Source organism: Henckelia pumila, chromosome 1 (genome assembly GCF_033568475.1).
Source record: "Henckelia pumila isolate YLH828 chromosome 1, ASM3356847v2, whole genome shotgun sequence".
NCBI lineage: Eukaryota > Viridiplantae > Streptophyta > Magnoliopsida > Lamiales > Gesneriaceae > Henckelia > Henckelia pumila.
This window is the reverse complement of record NC_133120.1, coordinates 107,038,100-107,058,722: the sequence shown is the minus strand read 5'-3', so window position 1 is coordinate 107,058,722 and position 20,623 is coordinate 107,038,100. Positions and strand designations below refer to the sequence as shown.

The following is a 20,623-nucleotide window of genomic DNA, read 5'->3' as shown; positions in this document are numbered from 1 at the left end:
TTAAGCATGCTCATTCATGTATATGTATGTATTAGTATTAAATTGATTTAAATTATTTTAAACCCTTGTTAGTATGCATGTTGGGCCTCTAGGCTCACTACACTGATATGGTGCAGGTGAGTACGTAGAGGAACAGGTTACTCCTACCGGGGGTGAGGATGTATGAGCCGTGCTGCAGTAGCCCCGTGACCGTGACAGCTTCTGAGTCACCGTGCTGATGTCTTATGATACATTTTTATTATTTTCAAGAGTTGAGGGTTATGAATATTTTATTAAATATTTTTAGTGCATGCACACACATTTTAATTATTTTATATATGCAGTATATTTTTAAGTCTAGGGTTGACTCAGATGTTTAATTATTTTAAAGGATGCATTTTATTTAAGTATTTAATTGTTTATTTATTTAGTCATGTATTTATTTTAAGTATTTTATTTGGTGCATATATGTATGGGCATATATGTACATATATTTATTTAGTAGTAAAAAAAAAAAAAAAAATTTCCGCATATTTATTTATTAGAGAGTTAGGGTCGTTTCATTGTTTGAGCCCATACAATGATTTAATGAGTCAACACACTTTCTTTTCTTGACCGGGAGCAATGAATCCTTCAGGTTGTGCCATATATATTTTTTCCTCTAACTCACCATTTAAAAAGGTCGTTTTAACATCCATTTGATGAATTTCGAGATTATTTAAAGCAGCAATTGCTATAAGTACTCGAATAGACGTTATTCTTGTAACAGGTGAATAAGTGTCGAAGAAATCCAACTTTTCTTTTTGTCTAAATCCTTTGGCCACTAACCTTGCTTTATATTTTTCAACAGATCCATCAGCTTTGTATTTTCTTTTTAGGATCCATTTGCATCCTAAAGTTTTGCTTCCCGGTGGGAGATCTACTAACTCCCAAGTATGATTTTGCATGATGGAATCTATTTCGCTTTTTATGGCCTCTTTCCAAAGCGGAGCGTCAGGACTAGATAACGCTTCGCTTAAGGTCCTTGGATCATTTTCTATAGCATAACTAAGAAAATCAGGACCAAAAGTTTTAGCTATTTTAGCTCTCTTACTATGCCTTGGTTCTTCGTTTTCATGAGTTTTCTCATTATTGGATTCATGAACTCTTTTCGAAGATCTCTTTTCTTTTCCTACGTTGCAAGGAAAGTCGTTCTAAAAAAATGCAGTATTCCTTGATTCAATAATGGTATTTTCATGTATATCAGGAATCACTGACTTGTGCACCAGGAATCTATATGCACTACTGTTGTTTGCATATCCAATGAAGATGCAATCTACAGTCTTAGGTCCAATCTTCACTTGTTTTGGCTTTGGTATTTCTACTTTCGCCAAACACCCCCACACTTTTCAAGTATTTGTATGAGGGCTTATGTCCTTTCCACAATTCGTAAGGAGTTTCATTTTTCTTTTTTATGTGGAATTTTGTTAAGAATATGATTTGCCGAAAGTATTGCTTCCCCCCACAAGTTTTGGGGAAGTCCAGAACTTATTAGCATGACATTCATCATTTCTTTCAGAGTACAGTTTTTTCTTTCCGCAACACCATTAGATTGTGGTGAATAAGGAGCAGTTGTTTGATGAATAATGCCAGATTCATTGCAAAATTCTTCAAATGGAGCAACATATTCACCTCCTCTATCACTACGAATTTTCTTGATTCTTTTGCCTAATTGATTTTCAAATTCATTCTTATAGGTCTTAAATGCTTCAAGAGCTTCATCTTTGCTTCTTAAAAAAAACACATAACAGAATCTTGTGCAATCATCTATGAATGTAATAAAGTATTTTTTCCCACCTCTAGTTTGCACAAACTTTAAATCACAAACATCAGTGTGAATTAGTTCTAGAGGTATTGTACTTCTTTCCACTGTGTGAAAAGGTACTTTAGTTAATTTAGCTTCAACACATATTTCACATTTGTAGTTTGAATCAATCTTAGTTCTTGGAATAAGATTTAATTTCCCAAGTTTTCTCAAAGTGTTGAAGTTAACATGTCCTAATCTAGTATGCCATAAATTAGAACATTCAACCAAGTAATTCAAAGCATTAACTTTATTACTTTCAAGATCACGAAGTACAGTCATTACATTCATTTTGAACAGTCCCTTTTCTATATATCCTTTTCCTAGGAACTGTCCATTTTTCATGATTACAACTTTGCCGGCTTCAAACACTATTCTAAATCCGGCCTTGACCAGTCTATACCCTGATACAAGATTCTTTCTTATGTCCGGAACATGGAGGACATCGATGAGAGTAAGCTCTTTTCCCGAAGTCATCTTGATCACCACTTTGCCTAATCCAACGATCTTAGAAGTCACATTGTTACCCATATAGAGCTCTCGTCCACTTATAGGAGTATACTTCGAGAATAGATCCTTGTCAGCACAGACATGTCGCGTAGCTCCAGTGTCGATAAACCATTCTTTGGGATGATCAACCATGTTAGCCTCAAAGATCACTGCTGAAAGATCTATCTCAGACAAATCAATAGGCACAGATTTGTGTTGGACCACATTTGCCCGGTATTGATTGTCCTTCTTCGGTAAGCGACAATCCTTGGCCTTGTGGTTCGTCTTCCCATAGTTCCAACATGTTCCTTTCCATTTCTTGTTCTTTCCTTGCTTCACATCTTTTCCAAAATGCTTTCTTTTCTTCATAGCGTTTGGCTCCACCAAATTTGCCTTCGCTTCCATCGGTATCTTACCAGCTTTGTTCTCCGACTTGCGATTGTCTTCCTCAATTCGCAGCCTTACTATCAAGTCCTCGAGCCCCATTTCCTTGCGTTTATGCTTTAAATAATTCTTGAAGTCTTTCCATAAAGGAGGAAGCTTCTCGATTATAGTAGCAACTTGGAAGGACTCACTGATCATCATCCCTTCGGCCATTATATCATGGATGATGATTTGGAACTCTTGCACTTGGCTAATCACCGTCTTGGTATCAACCATTTTGAACTCAAGAAACTTTCCGACTACAAATTTCTTTGTGCCAGCATCCTCGGTCTTATACTTTTTCTCCAAGGATTCCCATAGTTCCTTAGCAGTCTTGGTTGCAGAATATACACTATACAGTGTATTGTCCAACCCATTCAGTATGTAGTTTCGGCACAAGAAGTCGCTGTGACACCATGCATCGAAAGCAGACCTTGTTTGTGTGTCAGCATCCGGTGCCGGAACAACAACGACTTCCTTCAGAAACCTCGCAAGATGAAGTGTTGTGAGGTAAAACAACATCTTCTGCTGCCATGTTTTGAAGTCAGTACCGGAGAACTTCTCAGGTTTCTCGGCATGAGCAGTAGAAGCAGGGGCCGTAGGTGGCGGCGGCGTAACATGTGGTGGTGGCGTAACAGTGGGCGGTGGTGGGGGCGTAATACTGGCAGATGGATCAGTAGCCATGAAACGAAAATTTTTTCTTAAACTTGTAGCGACAAATTTCACCACTTGCAACCACACGATCAAAACAGCGAGCCAAGAGTTTAACTCTTTTTCTTTAAGACAAAATTTGCCCCGCCTAGGTGCTAACGGGATTGTGCAAATTGTCTCCCAAGATAGAACGCTTTACAACTTTGAGTAGCAGCACTGCAAACCCAAAGAACTTCGAACACAAAGTGCTTTAAAGAAACTCTTTTATGAAAAGAAACAAGAGAGATCAGAACTCTCTATGCAAGACAAGAGAAGAAAGAATGAGTGAATTGGTAAGTTCGAATGAATGCAGAGGCTATCTATTTATAGACGTTGGAAGGCTGCCTCGGACGATTGCACCCCTTCGATGCATGCATGGTACCTGTTCAGTCGAAAAAATGCACTGTTTCGGACCAAAAGTCGTGCCCGTTCACACGAAAAGTTGCACTGATTCGAGCTGGATGGTTGCACTGATTCGGAAGCAAAATAAAATATTTAATTAATTTTTTGTCCAAAAAAGTTATATTCATGTCAAAGCCAGCCCAGCCCGTGCCCGAGCCGAGCCGGCCGACCGGACGGCGGCGCGCGCGTGTGGCTAATGGTTCGAACCTAGCCTAGACTAGGTCCGCTCCCTTTAACAAACAAGGGTACCCCTTGGGGCCCCAACCCATTGTCTAAACTTTGACATTATATAGTGCAATTTATTCCCACATTTTATCAATGTGGGACAATGAGCATAAAGCCTCATTCACCATCCATTTGTCCATAACAAATTTTCCAACATTTCTCTTTTTCTTTCTTTTCCTTTTTGAAAACACATGCATGGAATTATTTCAATATATATGCCAAAATTGTAATATATCATCAAATATTGAATTAATGTTTCTTACTAGCTAGTGAAATGTTTATTAAAAAATAATATTTTTTCATAGACCGTGTCGGATTGGAAATTCGTCTTATTAAATTGATCCGTGAGATGATGTCATAAGTACATTATGAGTTCTTGTGGAATCTGCAAATCTTTTGCATTAGTAACTTTCATTTTGTGCGTTAGTTAGTTTAGTTCATTTAATTCTCTAGCTAGCTGCCTTATTTTTATATATATATATATATATATATATATATATATATATATATATATAGTTTTGATCCCACGCACCCTAGACATGCACCCGTACCTAAAACAATATATATATATATATATATATATATAGTTTTGATCCCACGCACCCTAGACATGCACCCGTACCTAAAACAACTCCGATTGTTTTGAAATTTTCATGGTAGGATCGTTTCGAAAATACGAATCCAACGATATATCATATGATATAAATTTCAACCTCAATGTTCGGAAATAGGAAGATGGCCGAAAATTGCATATTTCACCTAATAATTTCAACCTCAAAAACATTATATATATATATATATATATATCTCACACGTACATAGTTTCCAATAATTTATAAGCTGACAAGTATGATTTGGTGTCCCATAGAAGCATGCAAAGTACACATTAAGACTAATTAGTATATAGGGGTCTAATTAATTAAATTTTAAACCATACACATCGAGCCAGGTTCTCCACCACTCGTGCGCACGATTTGTTGGCTAAGTCTGACTAAATAATATGTTTACTTTGGCAATAGGGTTTGCACGTGCCATTTTCAAATCAAGAAATCAAAGATACCTAAAGTCAATAGACATATTAATCATGTACATTAATTGAGCTTTAAGTTTAAAATTAATTGTGTGGAACAAGTATTCCAAATAGAAGAGTGCAGGACATCAAAAGACATGGGTCACAGAGTCCCATGAAAAAGCAGTAATTAAAAGATGATACAACTAATCTTTATTTCCTTGTCGCCCTTAATTTTATATTGCATAGGGAACAATAACACATAAATGCAGTACACACTGCACATACATACATACATGCATACATATATACATTCATACATACCTAAATACATACATACATGACTTTTCCAAGTAAAAGAAATTGTATTTGCTGTACTACTTAAAATTTAAAAGTTACTAATTATAAATAACACCAATTCTTGTAACACTTATACATTCAAAACCAATACTCAATAATTCTCTAAAAGTTAAATCTATTTATAGTTCTATACTACGTCGGAATATATTAAAATACCTTCAGTACGTACAAAATAAATTGATGTGTAAGTAAGTCATGTGTTTAATAAAAAAAAATGCACATGCATACATACATACATACATTTATGATTCGAGTTAATCTTATTCCGTACTAATTACATGAAATGTATTTTGCAGTTGCACACAATACGTCGAGCATTTCATGGATGGTTTGCTACATAATTTTTTAATGAATGTACTCACGCCATAGAGCTTATTCAAATGGCAAAATGCAGTGAAATGACAAAATTAAAAAGTATGCTAGGTTTTTTTTTTTTTTTTTTCCCACAAAGGATTAGTTGTGGGATTTTTTTTTTTTTTTTGTTACTATGTAAGTTCAGTGCATTCAAACTTGGGGTTAGTTTAGTCTATGCTATATTGAAAGTATATCCCCGTATTCAAATGTCATTAGATCATATACGTCCTTCATATTTTTGTGAAAGTTGACATATGTGTTAATGATACAAGCGCTAAGTCGCTAATATTTGATTATATCCTAGGAGGAGCATAGAATAATCGTCAAACTAATTGGGTGCATTGTTTCTTGCATTTAATTATTGACATCTATGTGAAGAAGTGGGTTTTTGGTATATCGTATAAAAAATATTGTTATGAAAAAAATTCATACCGGTACCGATATCGAAATTCTGAAATTTTGGTATGAAAAAAATTCATATTGATACCGTACACATACCGAAAAAAAATTCCATATACTAAAAAAATGTTTATACATCGAAAAAATTTCGGTACGATCTCTCGAAAAGTCGATATTTTGGTTCGATATCTCACACCTAAAATAATGTGAGCACCCATGAGGTAATGTCCACTTAGGGAATGTGATGAATTTGTATATCTAATAAGTGAACATCAACTTATGCGCTCACATAAGTGTCTACTGTAAGTTCCCATAAGACGAGTTATATATATATATACACGCGTATGTATAAGTTTCTAAAGTAAAACAAATTAAGTATAACGACTACTCGATACGATTTATTTAGTCGGATTTCTCGATCCAGTGGTGTCGTTAATTAGATACCTAGTATTATATTGAAGTTAGAGTTAAAATCATATTTGGTATATATATTATAGCAATGAGAGGGGATTGCATTGGCTATTTGGCTGATCAAGGTATATAAGTATTTTTACACTTTGGGTTTAGTGCAATTATCATCGGGTCTATCTCGTCTCAAATTAAACATTAACGTCTATAATACTTCAACTTTACAATTTGTGATAGGGATTCTCAAACCCATATATATTTTTAAAATTTTGTTACCTAAACTAGAAGAGAGAACAATAAAGGCATGCACTATATAATTTAATTTATTGAAGAGGATCGGAGGAAATGGCGAGGACATGCAGCAGTAATGGGAAACTCGTGCTCTTATATTATATATGCCTTGGAATTTGATATTATCAGCAGACCTACGCTACTCTGCATTTACTAATGTCTTTTTAATTTATTTATTTTTATAATTATTCCATTAATTGATAGTTCAATTGTAGCTCTACACTTGTTTCATTTCTTCTATTTACAAGCGTTTGCCTAGCCTATTCTCCAATTCGACACTTGTTCAGTTGTTCCCAAATCCACCGATGATTTATTTTAGATGTATCAAATGTTGGGTTTTTTCTTTTTTTTCTTTTTTCTTTTTTTTAAATAAGGCCGTCTATAATATTAATATATTAATGTTGTAAATTCATATACTTACATATTTAATGAATCGAATGTGAATAAAATACATATGATACTGCCTACTTGATGAAAAAACGTGTAGCTTCATTTCTTTATGCCTTTAATTTAATCTAGTTTTTTTTATGACGTGGGAACCCGTAACGACTATATTTCGGTGCGCACTGTGTAAACTCCCGAACTAACGCAATAGCCTGCAAACTACGTTAGTCAGATAAACCACACTAGGCAAGCCCTATGTGACAGACTAGTCCAAGAAATTGTTGATAGGAGAACTGAACTCCTGATCTCTAACCAAAAATTCACATATTCCACCAATTACTTACCCCTTTGAGGGCTAATCTAGTTTTTTTGAAGCAATAAAGGGGAGGATTCTTTGAAGCAAGTTAAATGTATATGGCTGATTCTAATTTCTAATCATACACATATGGGCTTACTTATGGTTGAAGCTGCATACACTTGCAATTGGACTCGAGCAAAATAACAAATGGAGTGTCTTGGGCCTTTCACAAGATCCATTGGCCTGACATCGGCCCATTTGTCCTTTAGGAAGAAAGTTGTCGTTCCTTTAAACAGTTGCAACATATAGAGGCTCTATTTGTGTGAAATAAGAATACATTTTCTTTTGAAAGAAAAATACGAATACATTTTTATTTCCTCAAGAAAAGAGTGAATTTGTAATTTTCATTTGTATGTAGCTGAGCTCCAAATGTTTTTTATTTAATAACTTGGGAGTTGGGTCCTGATCCTGATCAAAAGAACACCTACTATTGGAAACGAGGGGATTCGGGTGGTTTGCCGAATTAGTGGCTCATACAATTAGATGGTCATCTTCTCCAAAAGATCAGCTAACTATAAATGGAATCAAATTAGCAAATTCTTCGTCGGTTGTTACCTGCTTCACGAACCGATGTTAGGAGCGCTCTAGATATCACCCGAGAAAAACCCGTCGAAGTTTTAGTCAAAGATCACCTTAATAACAATTTGCAGGAAAAAGTGCTATGAAAGTGGAAAAATGAGAACGTACATTGAGAATGAAGAGAATTTATTTATTTATACATTCTTCATAATGGAATATGGGCTTTGAAATGACGTGGGCTCCTTTTTGGGCTCCCTTATGCTTAATATTTTTTGCAAGCCCGTTTAACTTCTTATTTTTATTAAATTCAATCTCCAATTAATTTTAATGTCCATTGAGAAAAATGCTACATGTATAATGAGGATTACAAATTGGATTACAAATCACATTTAAAATTATAAAATTATCCATACACTTGATTTAGAATTTTTTTAAAAAAAAAATACATTTAGAATAGTTTTGTAATTTTAAATGCACTTTGTAACTCAATATGTAAGTCGCATTATACACGACTACACGTAGCATGATCCTTAAACTAATTATGCGAGAAATCATTACGCATCAGGTCCCTCGAACAATAGTTTGTATTTTTTTAAAAAAATCATTAAAGAAAGTGTATGTAAAGTGTAAAGACAGATAACATTTAAGACATAATTTGGTACATAAGAAAGTATAAGTATAGGATATATAATATAAGACATAGTTTGGTACATAGGATAGTATAAGTATAGGATATATAATATAAGGATAAATTAATGATAAGTAAAATGATAGGATACTATAGTAAATGTTTGGTATGATTTTAATAAGAGTGATTAAATTTATATATTCGATTTTAATGACAAAATTAACCCTACTGTAATGTGGAGGAGAATGAAGCGTGTTTAGAGTTTAGATATTTTTATATGTGGAGAGTAATTATGTTTTTTTGTAGTATTTTTTTAGTTGTATTAAATTTATCATACCAAATCAAAGGATATATAGTCGTCTTGTCAAAACATTTATCAAGGGCACAATATAAAATATAATCAAATAATAAGTTCAAAATAATCATTTAATTACTACTCTTCTCTCATCGTCGTGACATGTTGAAGGATAAAAAGGTTATCAGTGAGAAAATTTTACCTTCAAGGTGAACAAAAAAAAAATTCAAGAAATATTCACGCAATCAACCAATTTTTTTTTCAAGTAAATTAGAATCAAGAAGATAAACTCAGCTAAATTTTAATTTTCTCAAAGTTTTCTAAGTTTCATATATCCTCTAGATTGTATTTTAAGTTCTTTACGATTTTGATTTTTTATGTTGTTCAATTTCAATTTTAAATTTGCATTTTTAAGATTTTGATAATTTTATTTATTTTACATCGAAAATGCATAATTATCATAACGATCCATACTTTACAAATACTACATTATTGTCACAGGCAGACACCATGTCATTTACAAATGGTATGAAGCTTTTATAGTGTAAATAAATAATTGATTTTAGCCATCATATGACGAGCTTTCCACATATTTTATGCATTACTGTTAATCAATATCATTTGAGACGAGATGATCTAAGTTTAAAACTCATTTATAACAACCTTGACTCAAAAAAAATATCATCTGACACTAATCCACTATAATATTTAAAAGTAGGGAAGTAACACTTGAAGATATTAATCAGCAACATATGAAGTTACCACAAAACAATTACTTGTTTCATAAGACTGTAAACTCACAAGTCACTTGCAGTTATTACAACCAAGATTCCTCCCCATCTTCACCAAACATTGCAATATGGCCTTATAACTATTTACTGTGACACATAAATAAGGTCACTCCATGTATCAAATACGCAGCAAGTTACATTAGTATCATCATCACCCTTTCTTATATGGATGCCATGACAGATAAGTCGAGTCGTCCCCTCCATTCCTCCCCCGGCTTCAACGTGACCGGTTTCTCCATCACAGATGCGTCCACACATAGCATGACTTTATACTCTTCGTCTCCAAAATCTGTGATGGCTTTAGATTTCTTCTCCCATGGATTCCAAACCACTGTGATCACCAATCACAGAACTTAGTTTTCTCAAAAGAAACATGAAAACACTGAGTCAATTCAGTAGTGATTTACCAATATCAGGGAGACCATCCTTTCTGATCACAAAAGTCCTCTTCTTTTCGTGATCAAATACAGCAACCGCGTCTGAAGAGCTAAGATAAATTCTATCCACCTTTAACAGAATGCACATCAACATTATTCATGAACATGCCAGCGTCTTAAAGAATCGAGATCTGCCTTTTGTTAAAGAAAGTTGGCGAATTCAAAGTTATACCTCAGACTCGAAAGTTAAGGCGTCTCCTTGTTCTGTAAAGCGCTCTTTGTTACACATATTGTCGAGGTAGTCGAGAGTCTCCAGTCCCTCTACTCGTACTTCACTGATATTTCATATTTGAATGCATTTGTAGGTATAACATTCCGCGAGTTTCGCAGTATAAAACACACAAAATTTAGTTAAGATCCTGCATAAATTTCCAATCTTCACCTGATATCCGAGACAGAGAAATATGTGTGGTAGGCAAAGGAGAAGCTAAAGGGCTTGCAATTAACGTTCCTAATCCGCGATACCAAGGCCAGATATCCATCAGCAGACAGGAGCACCCTCAGACGGAGTTCAAAACTGATAAAAGAAACATCAACAGAACGTTGTTTCAACCCAATTTCCCGGAAGCAAAGTAAAATTTTCAAGGACATTTTTTTCTTCTCCACTCTAAATTCCAAGAAGTGGATCAGATGTATGTATACCTGTGAGGCCAAATCTTGAGATCATCATCTGATGGTTTGAGAAGCAAGTCGACAAACGTTTTGCCATTCGAATCAACGGGCTGTAGAGGCGGAGGATTGTCGTCAATAGTCCACATTTTGTTCCTGGCGAAGCCATGTTGCTCCAGCGAACCACGGCTCCCAAACTTGGTCAATTCATTTACAAAACGAATTATTTATACAAAACAAGAAATAATAACAAAAAAAAATGTTGAATTTCCCTAGATTGTACAAATACCAGTAGCCGCAGAGGATTATAAGATCATAATACCTGCGGAAAACAAATAGGAATCCCTCCCCTAACTACTGCAGGTGGCTTCAAAATGGCCTGTTGAGTAATTCCGAAACACTATGTGTAAGTTTTGCATCACAAAAATGAAATAATTCGAGTCGTTTTCGCTTACATCAGATGATCAGAAAGAATTAAACTTGTTGATATTATGATCTTACCTTAGTACTGGTAAACAGCAGCTCCTCACCCCATTCATTTTTCCAAGAAAGAATCTGCCCTCCATGCAGGCTAACCTGAGAAATGATGAAATAATTCGTGAGAAGAATCGGCTCGATCCATATCCAATCTAAAGCAGAGCCCTTATCATTAAACATACTGAAACAACAATTTAATCTACAAACATTAACAAGATCTAACCCGTGCCGAAGCTCCACGAGGACTCCGAAGCAAAACCTGAGACACTCCATTTTTATCCTTGATTACTTCAACTCCTCTTCTCTGATTACCATCTGCTGCAGACTGATCCATCTCAAGAGCAAGAACCGAGCATGAATTGATGAACTGCTCAAATCCTCTTTCATGTACTACCCAAAATCTGCAACGATGATTTATTTATACGAAATGGTTCAAAAGTCTAAAAAGGTGAGTTTGTTTATCCGGAGATGTTTTTCTCGTGACAGAAAAAGCTTGTTTCTTGTGAATGCTAACAAAATTTCTAACTACCAAAACTTCCAAAGTGTTATTCACCTACAACCGCTGGCATTCAATTGGAATGGATGATAGTAATAATCAACCACACTTTTGCTTCTGGATTTCTTACATATGGGATTCTTTAATTTTCAAGAAAAGGAATATATATATATATATATTGGCTCTCTACCCCCAAGAACAAATCTAGTCTAATGAATATATAAATAGGCAGGGATTGATAAAAGTTTATGCAGAGCACACAAATACAAAGGAATGACAGCCAACAAGAAAAAGGTTCAAATCATCCAAATCACATAGCATTTGGCAAATTGCATTTACATCCACACTTTTGACAAATTGAATTATATAATATATATAACAAAAAAGTAGAAATGATGTTGAAATATAAAGTTATATTTTCTTAGTATAATTGCACTAAAATACGTGGAATTGCTGTGGATTATAAATTGCAATTTTGATATGTTTTTCACTCCTCGTATCCACCACTGAGGTGACTCTTGTCTATTGAATTTGATGAATTATACATCCAATAGTTCAGTGATACCTCAATGATGAGTACGATGGGTGAACATCATATCAAAACTCTTGTAAATTGTCGATATATATATATATATATATATATATATATATATATATATATATATATATATATATATTATACACTTTTTTTTAAAAAAAAAAAATTTAACCATCAGTTTTTCATTTTTTAATTAAGGGGTCAAAATGTGATTTAACATCTTTTTGGCCTGCTGGGGAAAAGAAAAGATAAAACAAGACATGAAACGAAAGTGAGTTGTTTGACCTCACCAAAGAAAAAATCAAAAGTTTAATAAAAGTTTGTGAAGAATTCTTTTTCAGGGTACGATGGTCCATGTTTTGATAAAGACTTTTTCATCATTTTTTGATAATTTTTTTCTTAGATTTATTTTATCCGTCATATTTGTTAATCCAACAATGCTAACCATTTTTTAACTATCAATTACGCCAATTTTCTCCCTTATATTTTTAACTTAACAATTTGTCAGATATATATATATTTTTAAAAAATTGATATAAATTGATTCACATTATTATCATCTCAATAATAATACTAATAATAATAAGTATTAAAATATGGAAACAAATTCTAAAAGTTTGAGTTGGCAGTGTAATTAATAAAACGAGGTGGAAAGTTAAGTGCGTTGAATGTAATCGGAGGAAAAATATAAGAAAGTTGAGTAGGCAAGATTGTTAAATGTATTTAATATTATATTTTTGAACTGAAATTTTGAAGATGACTAGATTTAGGTACTTGTTGAAAGAAATTAAATTGTCTTGACTCAGCGATGGCTCAGCTTCTAGTCCAGAATTACCTGTATTGAAAGCTAGCTAAAGGATCTCCGACTCTGGTATTTGTCCATTTTTTTAGTTCATTAGCTTTTTAAAGTATAGTTTTGGTATATTAATTTTTAGTTTTCGTCTATTTTGATCAAATTGCTGACGCTGCACCGAAAAATGCTAACGGGGCATCGAGAAATGATGACGTGACACCGAAAAATGATGACGTGTCAAGCTGTTATGTCAGCAGTTGTACCAAAATAACTGAAAAATTAATAATTAATGTACCAAAATCAAATTTTGAAAAATTAATGGATCAAAACCAAAAAAATAGACAAGTTTATGGACCGAAAAACTCATTTCTCCTGATTCTAATTCTAATGAGGTTTGAACGTCTCAATTTCGGGTTTTTGGCAACTATACCGACCCGATCGACCGAGTCGGTTAATTTTCCAAAATGTCAAACTCGAGCTTGATTTCTCTTGTTGGTAGATAGTATTTTTGGTACCTGATCGAATTCAGGTGTCTGGCATATATTATAAAACACCATTTTTTTTAAGTGGCAGATTTTGTTTAATTAATAATAATTAAACAAAATTACTCGAAATAACAAACAAACAAATCGATTTCAGGCCCAAAATACTCTTCAATATTATGTTGATTTGTTTTCTTCTGCCAACTTGAGTTGAGCATTTGCAGGCAGAAATTGAAAGCAATAATTTTTCAGGTACCCGAAATTTTAGCAGTGGGCAAGTAGTAAAACCCGATTCAAGGCTTACTTATAATTTTAACATTGAGTAACACTCCTGTGAGACGGTTTTATTCGTGAGACGGGTCAACCCTATCCATATTTATAATAATAAGTAATACTTTTGGTATAAAATGTAATATTTTTTAATGAATAACCCATATAAGAGATCCGTCTCAAAAAAATGACTATTGAGATCATCTCATAGGAGTTTTTGTCTTATAATTATTATTTTTTTTTTTATCATAATCCTTTTCCAAAATCAAAATCAACATAGTAATAATTTTTGGATTTCAATTAAATTAAACAAAAATTAATGCAAAATATGTGTTTAATAAACACACAAAACTGATTTTTTAAAGCTAAAAACCAAGAATATTGTTTTTTTAGTGATTACAATAAGTAATCCGATTTTTCCGACAAGTTTAATAGGGTACTGCATGATGGAACAAGGGCATCTCCAATGCTAACGCTATTTATGTTAATTGTTTAATAAAAAATAACAGAAGGAGAAATTTTACATTTTTATATAAACATTCAAGTTTAAATTTAATAAATTTTAAATAGTAAATTGTGATTTTAGAAAAAAAATTATAATTAAGTAAGTTGTGAAACAATTTTGATAGTTATATATTAAATCTTACAGAATATCATTCCTTATGAAGTTGAATTAAAATTTCATATTCAATTTTGTTTCCCTGGCTTTTGTAAAATTGCTTTTGTAAAATTCAGGATCTGGAACTCCATGTCCCTTCAAATAATAAATGCTAAAGAGTTAAAATTTGAATTTGTATCTTGAATATTCTGATTTAGCTACAGCTACTAGCTCCCACTTTTCTACCAATTCAATGCATATATTTATTTTGGGGTCACGTACGTACTGAATATTACTGATATAATATAAACTGTAATAAATTAATGTTTTTATTATTTCATCGTCTTCTTCTTCTTCATTTTTTCAACGCTGTCCCATTTGAACAAAGCCGGAGAAAGTCATATTTAGTTTCCTTTTGCAATCGCCAATTCAATGGCCAAACAGTTCCAATCCTTAAAATGTCAAACTCACGGTGAAATTTTACATATGTACTAACAGACTAGACATATACGAAATTCAATAAATTTTTCAAATCACAAATTTAATGTGATTAATATTTTTTTATATGTATTCAACAAGTATTGTTCATATTCTGAATTTAAGTTGAAAGATATGGCTTTATCCAATCGTGGATTTTTAGTTGCCGCTTGATTAGCCCATATGTTATACCAGGTCCATTATTTTGACTCAATAAAGGTGACTTTTTCTTTCTTTTTTTAAATTTCTCCTTAATTTATATATCACGATAGATTTGTGATAAATATTTCAGAGCAATAATAAATAAATGAATAATTGTAATATTTCATGAAGGAAACTCGTAGTCGTTTTTCCTTATACCATTGCATGTTCTTCGACCCATATATATAAAAAATAGTTTCACTTTATAAATAATTATTAATATTGAACACAACGCGGTAAAGAGTAAATAAAAAGAATTATATTTAGTAAATATATACTACGAACTATTTGCTGTTACATTTTTCTTTACTATAAAATTATTGTTTTGACATTTTCTTCGTGTGTAAAATAAGAGGTCCAAATCCAAAATTAATTAATAGTTGAAGAAATTTGGGGAAGAAAAGATTCCTTTCGAAAACAAGCACCCAACTAATTCAATACGTGGAATATCACTTACTTTTTACCGCTGTAAGGTTTGGACAGTATGAAATCACAGAAATATCAGAAAACTTTTCGAGTGTGTGTTATCTTTTAGTGTTGTCAACACTTCACTATAACACTATGAAGCAGAATAATTAACTAACAGTAAAAGTAAATAACACACAAATATTTATGCACAAGTACTAAGTACTTGTACAATGCTCATGGCGAAATAATCACTAGAAAATTAAATCAGTTTACAAAAAAAACAACTAGAGATTGTTTTGTGAAAAACTACTTTTTTCAACAGATTGAGAAAATAAAAGACTTCCTAAAAACTAGTAAAAACTAGAATAAAACATCAATAGGAAGTTCTAAACCGAAAAACGAAAACCAAAGAAACACTTTCTGAACAACACTTCACTCGTGTGTTCTTCAGTGTTTCCAACACTACTCGGCAACACAACGTAGCAGTAGTATCTCTTCAAAAATTCTTCAATGATAGATCTTCAACACTCTAGAATTTTTTCAGTAATTTCTCTATGTATTTTGCTCTCTACGTTTCACTCTCTTGATCTCTTAATTGTCGTTCTTGTCATCTCTCTCGGTCCAAGCACTCCTATAAATAGATCTTCAATATATTTTCATAAATAAGAACCTACAAAGCATGGAAACAATATATAATCAGAATCAAATATTTCGAATCAAGATATAACTGATATTACCAATTTTAAAACTTGTTCTAAGAAAGGCAAAACTATAAATATAGAAATTGAATGCAATAAGAAAATAATTTAAAAGACATGTGCACAACATGTTCTTTCAAACTTCCCCTTTTTGTCTTTCTGGACAAAACACACACAAGTGCAAATAACTCCCCCTATCTTATGCAACTAAAGCTTCCCCTGAATTTAATCATCTCAGAACACAGTGTTGTGCGGTCGTGTTGGCAACACCGACTCTCAACACTTACTAGATCAGAGTAGCAAATAGTTTAATATCATATCAAAGAGTAATAAGGAGCACAACCTAATCAACTCAGAAATATATTTCGAACTTAGAGCAAAATAACAACAACAAAAGATAAGGATAAGAAAAAAAATCCTAAAACCAATTATGATCAACACATCTAATCATCTGCCTCTTCAGCTTACTCAGCACTTGATCCCACTCCCCCTTTTTGTCCAGAGGGCCCTGGTAGTCCAAGTTTAGTCATGTACTCAGCCATTAAGGCTTCATAGTACTCCAGATCAGCTTTGGCTTGTGCAATTTTCAGTTCAGCATGAGCCATTTGAGCACGAATTGCAGTAGAATTCAACATAATCACAGCAGTGTTGTGAATAGTCATAGGTGGAATAGACTCAGTGTTGGCGACACTAGGTACAACACCAGTCCATGGTAGATCAATCATCCTATTTCCTTTCAGCAAACTAGGTGCGATCTTGATAAGCTCATCTCCTCCAATCAATTCTTCATCATCCTCTTTCGTGAAGCCTTGAGATTCCAGCATACCATAGATCAATGAAGGAAACGGAAACTTAGTTGCTTTCCAACCACCTTTTCGAAAGGTCATAATATTTTCAAGCACCAAATTTCCAAAGTCCAAAGGAGCTTGAGTTCCAATGGCAAACAGCGCAAGGGCTTGTGGCTTAGTTACCACTGTTGTATTGGTAGATGGCGTCCAATTCTTGATTGCAATTTTGTGAAGCACAGAAAAGAAAGAAGTAAGCTTTGCAGCTGACAACATGTCTGGGTGCAGTGGAAATTTTTGAACCATCCCTCCAGTGATCACCTTAGTGACTTAATCAATATCCTCAGTAACTGCATCGTCATCGATGTCAGGAGTATTGTAGTGCTTATTGATCAAAACAGGAGTAAAATCATACACCTTTCCTCGGATGTACACTCTTCCAAACTTAAATGATTCTTCATCTCCAGTCTTCATGTTCAGATTGTAGTAAAATTCTAACACAGCTCTTCTTGAAAATGGTCCGGCAGTGGTGACAGTAGAAAATAAATTCTGCTGTTTCAAGAAAGTCACCAAGTTCTGCTTTTCGAAGGACACTTCATCAATATTTCTTTTTTTCCAACAGTATTTTCCAGACAGAGCTTCCCATTCATCAGCAGATTCCTTTGAATAAAACTGAATATTGTATGCCTTAGCAGGATCAATATCAGAGTCAGATTCAGCAGCTTGTTCCTCAGAACTTCCAGAACCATCAGAAGCAGCATCCTCATAGTCTTCTTCCTCAGAACTCGAAGAAGATGAACTATCAGACTCCTGGGGCCGGTTATTCTCAAACTATTGCATCATTTCAGCATCTGGTTCATCACCATCAAATGGAACTTGTGAAGGTGCAACTGGTTTAGCCTTGGTTTTCCGAATATTCGCCATGAAAGTGGCCAGTGAGATTTCCTCATCAGTAAAAGTTGGAGCCTCTGTGGTTGTCTTTGTGGTATCATCAGCAACAGCAACACTAGATGGCTCTTTCTCAGTAGAAGCCACATCAGTAGAAATTTCATCAGAAGAATCATCACCACTAGATGAAACTCCTTTCTTTGATTTGGCATTTTCAGCAACAACGGTTTTTGTCCTAGCAACCACCTCAAAATTCTGATCCGCAGAATCATCTCCAGATGAGAAATCTGGATCATCCAAAATAGGACGTGAAGTCTCCTCCTTACCACGAAATCTCTTATTGGTAGTGAAATCGGGGTTGAAGCCCGCTTGGCGCTTTGACCTTCTCGCTATTGGCTGTGTTGGGAACACACGATTCAACACTGAGAAATCAGGAGGATTCTCAAGGTCGATTTCGTTCCCGGGTTCTCCTGGAGCAATTTCTGCCAACGATGTAGGTTGAATGGCAACATGTACAATCAAGAGAATATGATCAGAAGATAGTTCCGAAGGCTTGTCTTCCTCTTGATAACCCATCTCCGATCGTATATCATGCGAATCGAAAGCTTTGCCTGCCATTATAAACAATTTAGAAATTAAGGGTTTCAAAGAATTTTTGTAGAGAGAGTTAGAAAAGATTGAAGACGATAAGATCAATTTCTACAGTGCTTAGAAATATATAGGAATATGGGGTTCAAACGGTAAAAAAAAATTCAAAAGCCCCTATCTCTCATATCAGACTAAGAATCTCCCCCTAACGGTAACAATTCTCCAATGGGTAAAAAAAATCTCTCTAATTAAGGAAATTAAATTTGAGTAATTAAGGATACCCTGAAACTCTTACTTAAGAATATATCAATATTCCCCAAAAATAAATAACTCCACATCGAGTTTTAACTCCACTGAAACATATTCAATCTCAATCAATTCAATTTTCAGCAAGTTGGGCAATTTTTCCAATATTTGTTCGTCTTTGAACTTTTAACCCTAAGCACGATATGATCACAATAAATGCAAAATGCATGACCTAATTTATGTCTAAAACAGAATGTAATGAGATTAGATAAAAAATGCATGCAAAGTGTGTGCAGTACGTGTTAAACACCAGTATTGGCAACACTTCCCAAAAACACTGTAGTCTTCAAAATAATTTTGAATTTGTCACACTTTCAAAGCCATGTGTTTCTTCTTTTTATTTTGATTCAGAAGTGGTAGCCTGCACACTAAAAGAATGGTCTTCATTGGACTTTCTTAGGTAGCTTTTTCCAATTTTCTTCCGATTTTAGTTTGATTTTCAAGACATTGGTCACTGAAATTTTATCAAACCATGCTTTTTAATTTTTAAAACCACTTTTCACATGGGACAAGATCATGGAATATACGAACATCCCTCAACTACTTCGTGGTTTAAAGCATATTTTCATGGCAAGTGTGTTCTGAAAATAACTTTGACAGAAGAACTACAAAGTGTCAGTCAGTATTATCAAACAGTGCAAAACATAGAACATTATGAATATGCAGTATGTCTAAAGTCCTAAAAATGCACATACATGATTGGTGTTGTCCGTCAGTGTTGGCAACACTTAAGGACAACAACCGTGAGTGCTTATAAAGAACACATGTTGAGAGATTTCCTAAGACTGGAGAATCTCTCGAAGTTTAATGCTTTTGTAAAAATATCGGTCAGTTGGTTATTGGTCCCGACAAACTCCATATGGATCATGTCCTTCTCAACTAAATCTCGAATGAAGTGATGTCTTATGTCAATGTGTTTAGTTCGAGAGTGTTGTACTGGGTTTTTTGATATATCTATAGCACTTGAGTTATCACAGTACACAATTGGTGTTTCACTTTTAAGACCATAGTCTTGCAGCATTTGATTCATCCAAATTAATTGAGAACAACAACTTCCCGCTGCCACATATTCGGATTCAGCAGTGGAAAGTGACACACAGTTCTGATTCCTACTGTACCATGAAACCAAGTTGTTACCCAAATAAAAACAACCACCCGTGGTGCTTTTTCTCTCATCAACATCCCCTGCCCAATCAGCATCACTATAGCCTACCAAATTAGTATTGGTTTCTTTAGTGTACCATAACCCTAAGTCTAAAGTGCCTGCAACATACTTCAAAATTCGTTTTACAGCTTTCATATGTGTGACTTTAGGATCAGATTGATATCGGGCACACAAACACACACTGAACATAATATCAGGTCGACTTGCACTTAGATACAACAGACTTCCAATTATGCTTCTGTACAAAGTGTTGTCAACACTGTCAGCAACACTGTCTTTGCACAGTTTTTCATTAGTTCCCATTGGTGTTTTCATATGTCTAACATGATCAGTACAAAGCCTTTTCACCAAATTCTTAGCGTATTTGCTTTGACACAAAAAGATTCCATCACTCATTTGTTTCACTTGTAATCCTATAAAGTAATTCAACTCACCTACCATGCTCATTTCAAAGGTAGCAGTCATGCTTTCAACAAAATCATTTACAAGTTTTTGAGATGAAGCACAGAAAATTATGTCATCAACATAAATTTGACAGATAAAAATGTTACCTTGTACTT

At 33.9% G+C, this 20,623-nt stretch overlaps 1 protein-coding gene across 2 annotated transcripts; it reads right to left on the bottom strand.

Annotated features, from left to right (window-relative positions):
• Positions 1 to 9,742: 9,742 nt before the first annotated feature.
• On the bottom strand, positions 9,743 to 12,186 carry LOC140882844 (putative glucose-6-phosphate 1-epimerase). Of its 2 annotated transcripts, XM_073289071.1 has the most exons (9): positions 11,924 to 12,186; positions 11,594 to 11,771; positions 11,395 to 11,469; positions 11,216 to 11,272; positions 10,927 to 11,090; positions 10,667 to 10,801; positions 10,457 to 10,559; positions 10,255 to 10,354; positions 9,743 to 10,178 (listed from the first exon to the last, which is right to left on the bottom strand). In XM_073289071.1, exons 2-9 carry the CDS (start codon positions 11,702 to 11,704, stop codon positions 10,009 to 10,011), a joined length of 915 nt encoding a protein of 304 aa, XP_073145172.1. In that variant the 5' UTR covers positions 11,705 to 11,771; positions 11,924 to 12,186; the 3' UTR covers positions 9,743 to 10,008. The 2 variants fall into 2 exon arrangements, with proteins under 2 accessions (XP_073145172.1, XP_073145165.1); XM_073289064.1 differs by having other exon boundaries at positions 11,594 to 12,186.
• Between the last annotated feature and the right edge of the window lie 8,437 nt (positions 12,187 to 20,623).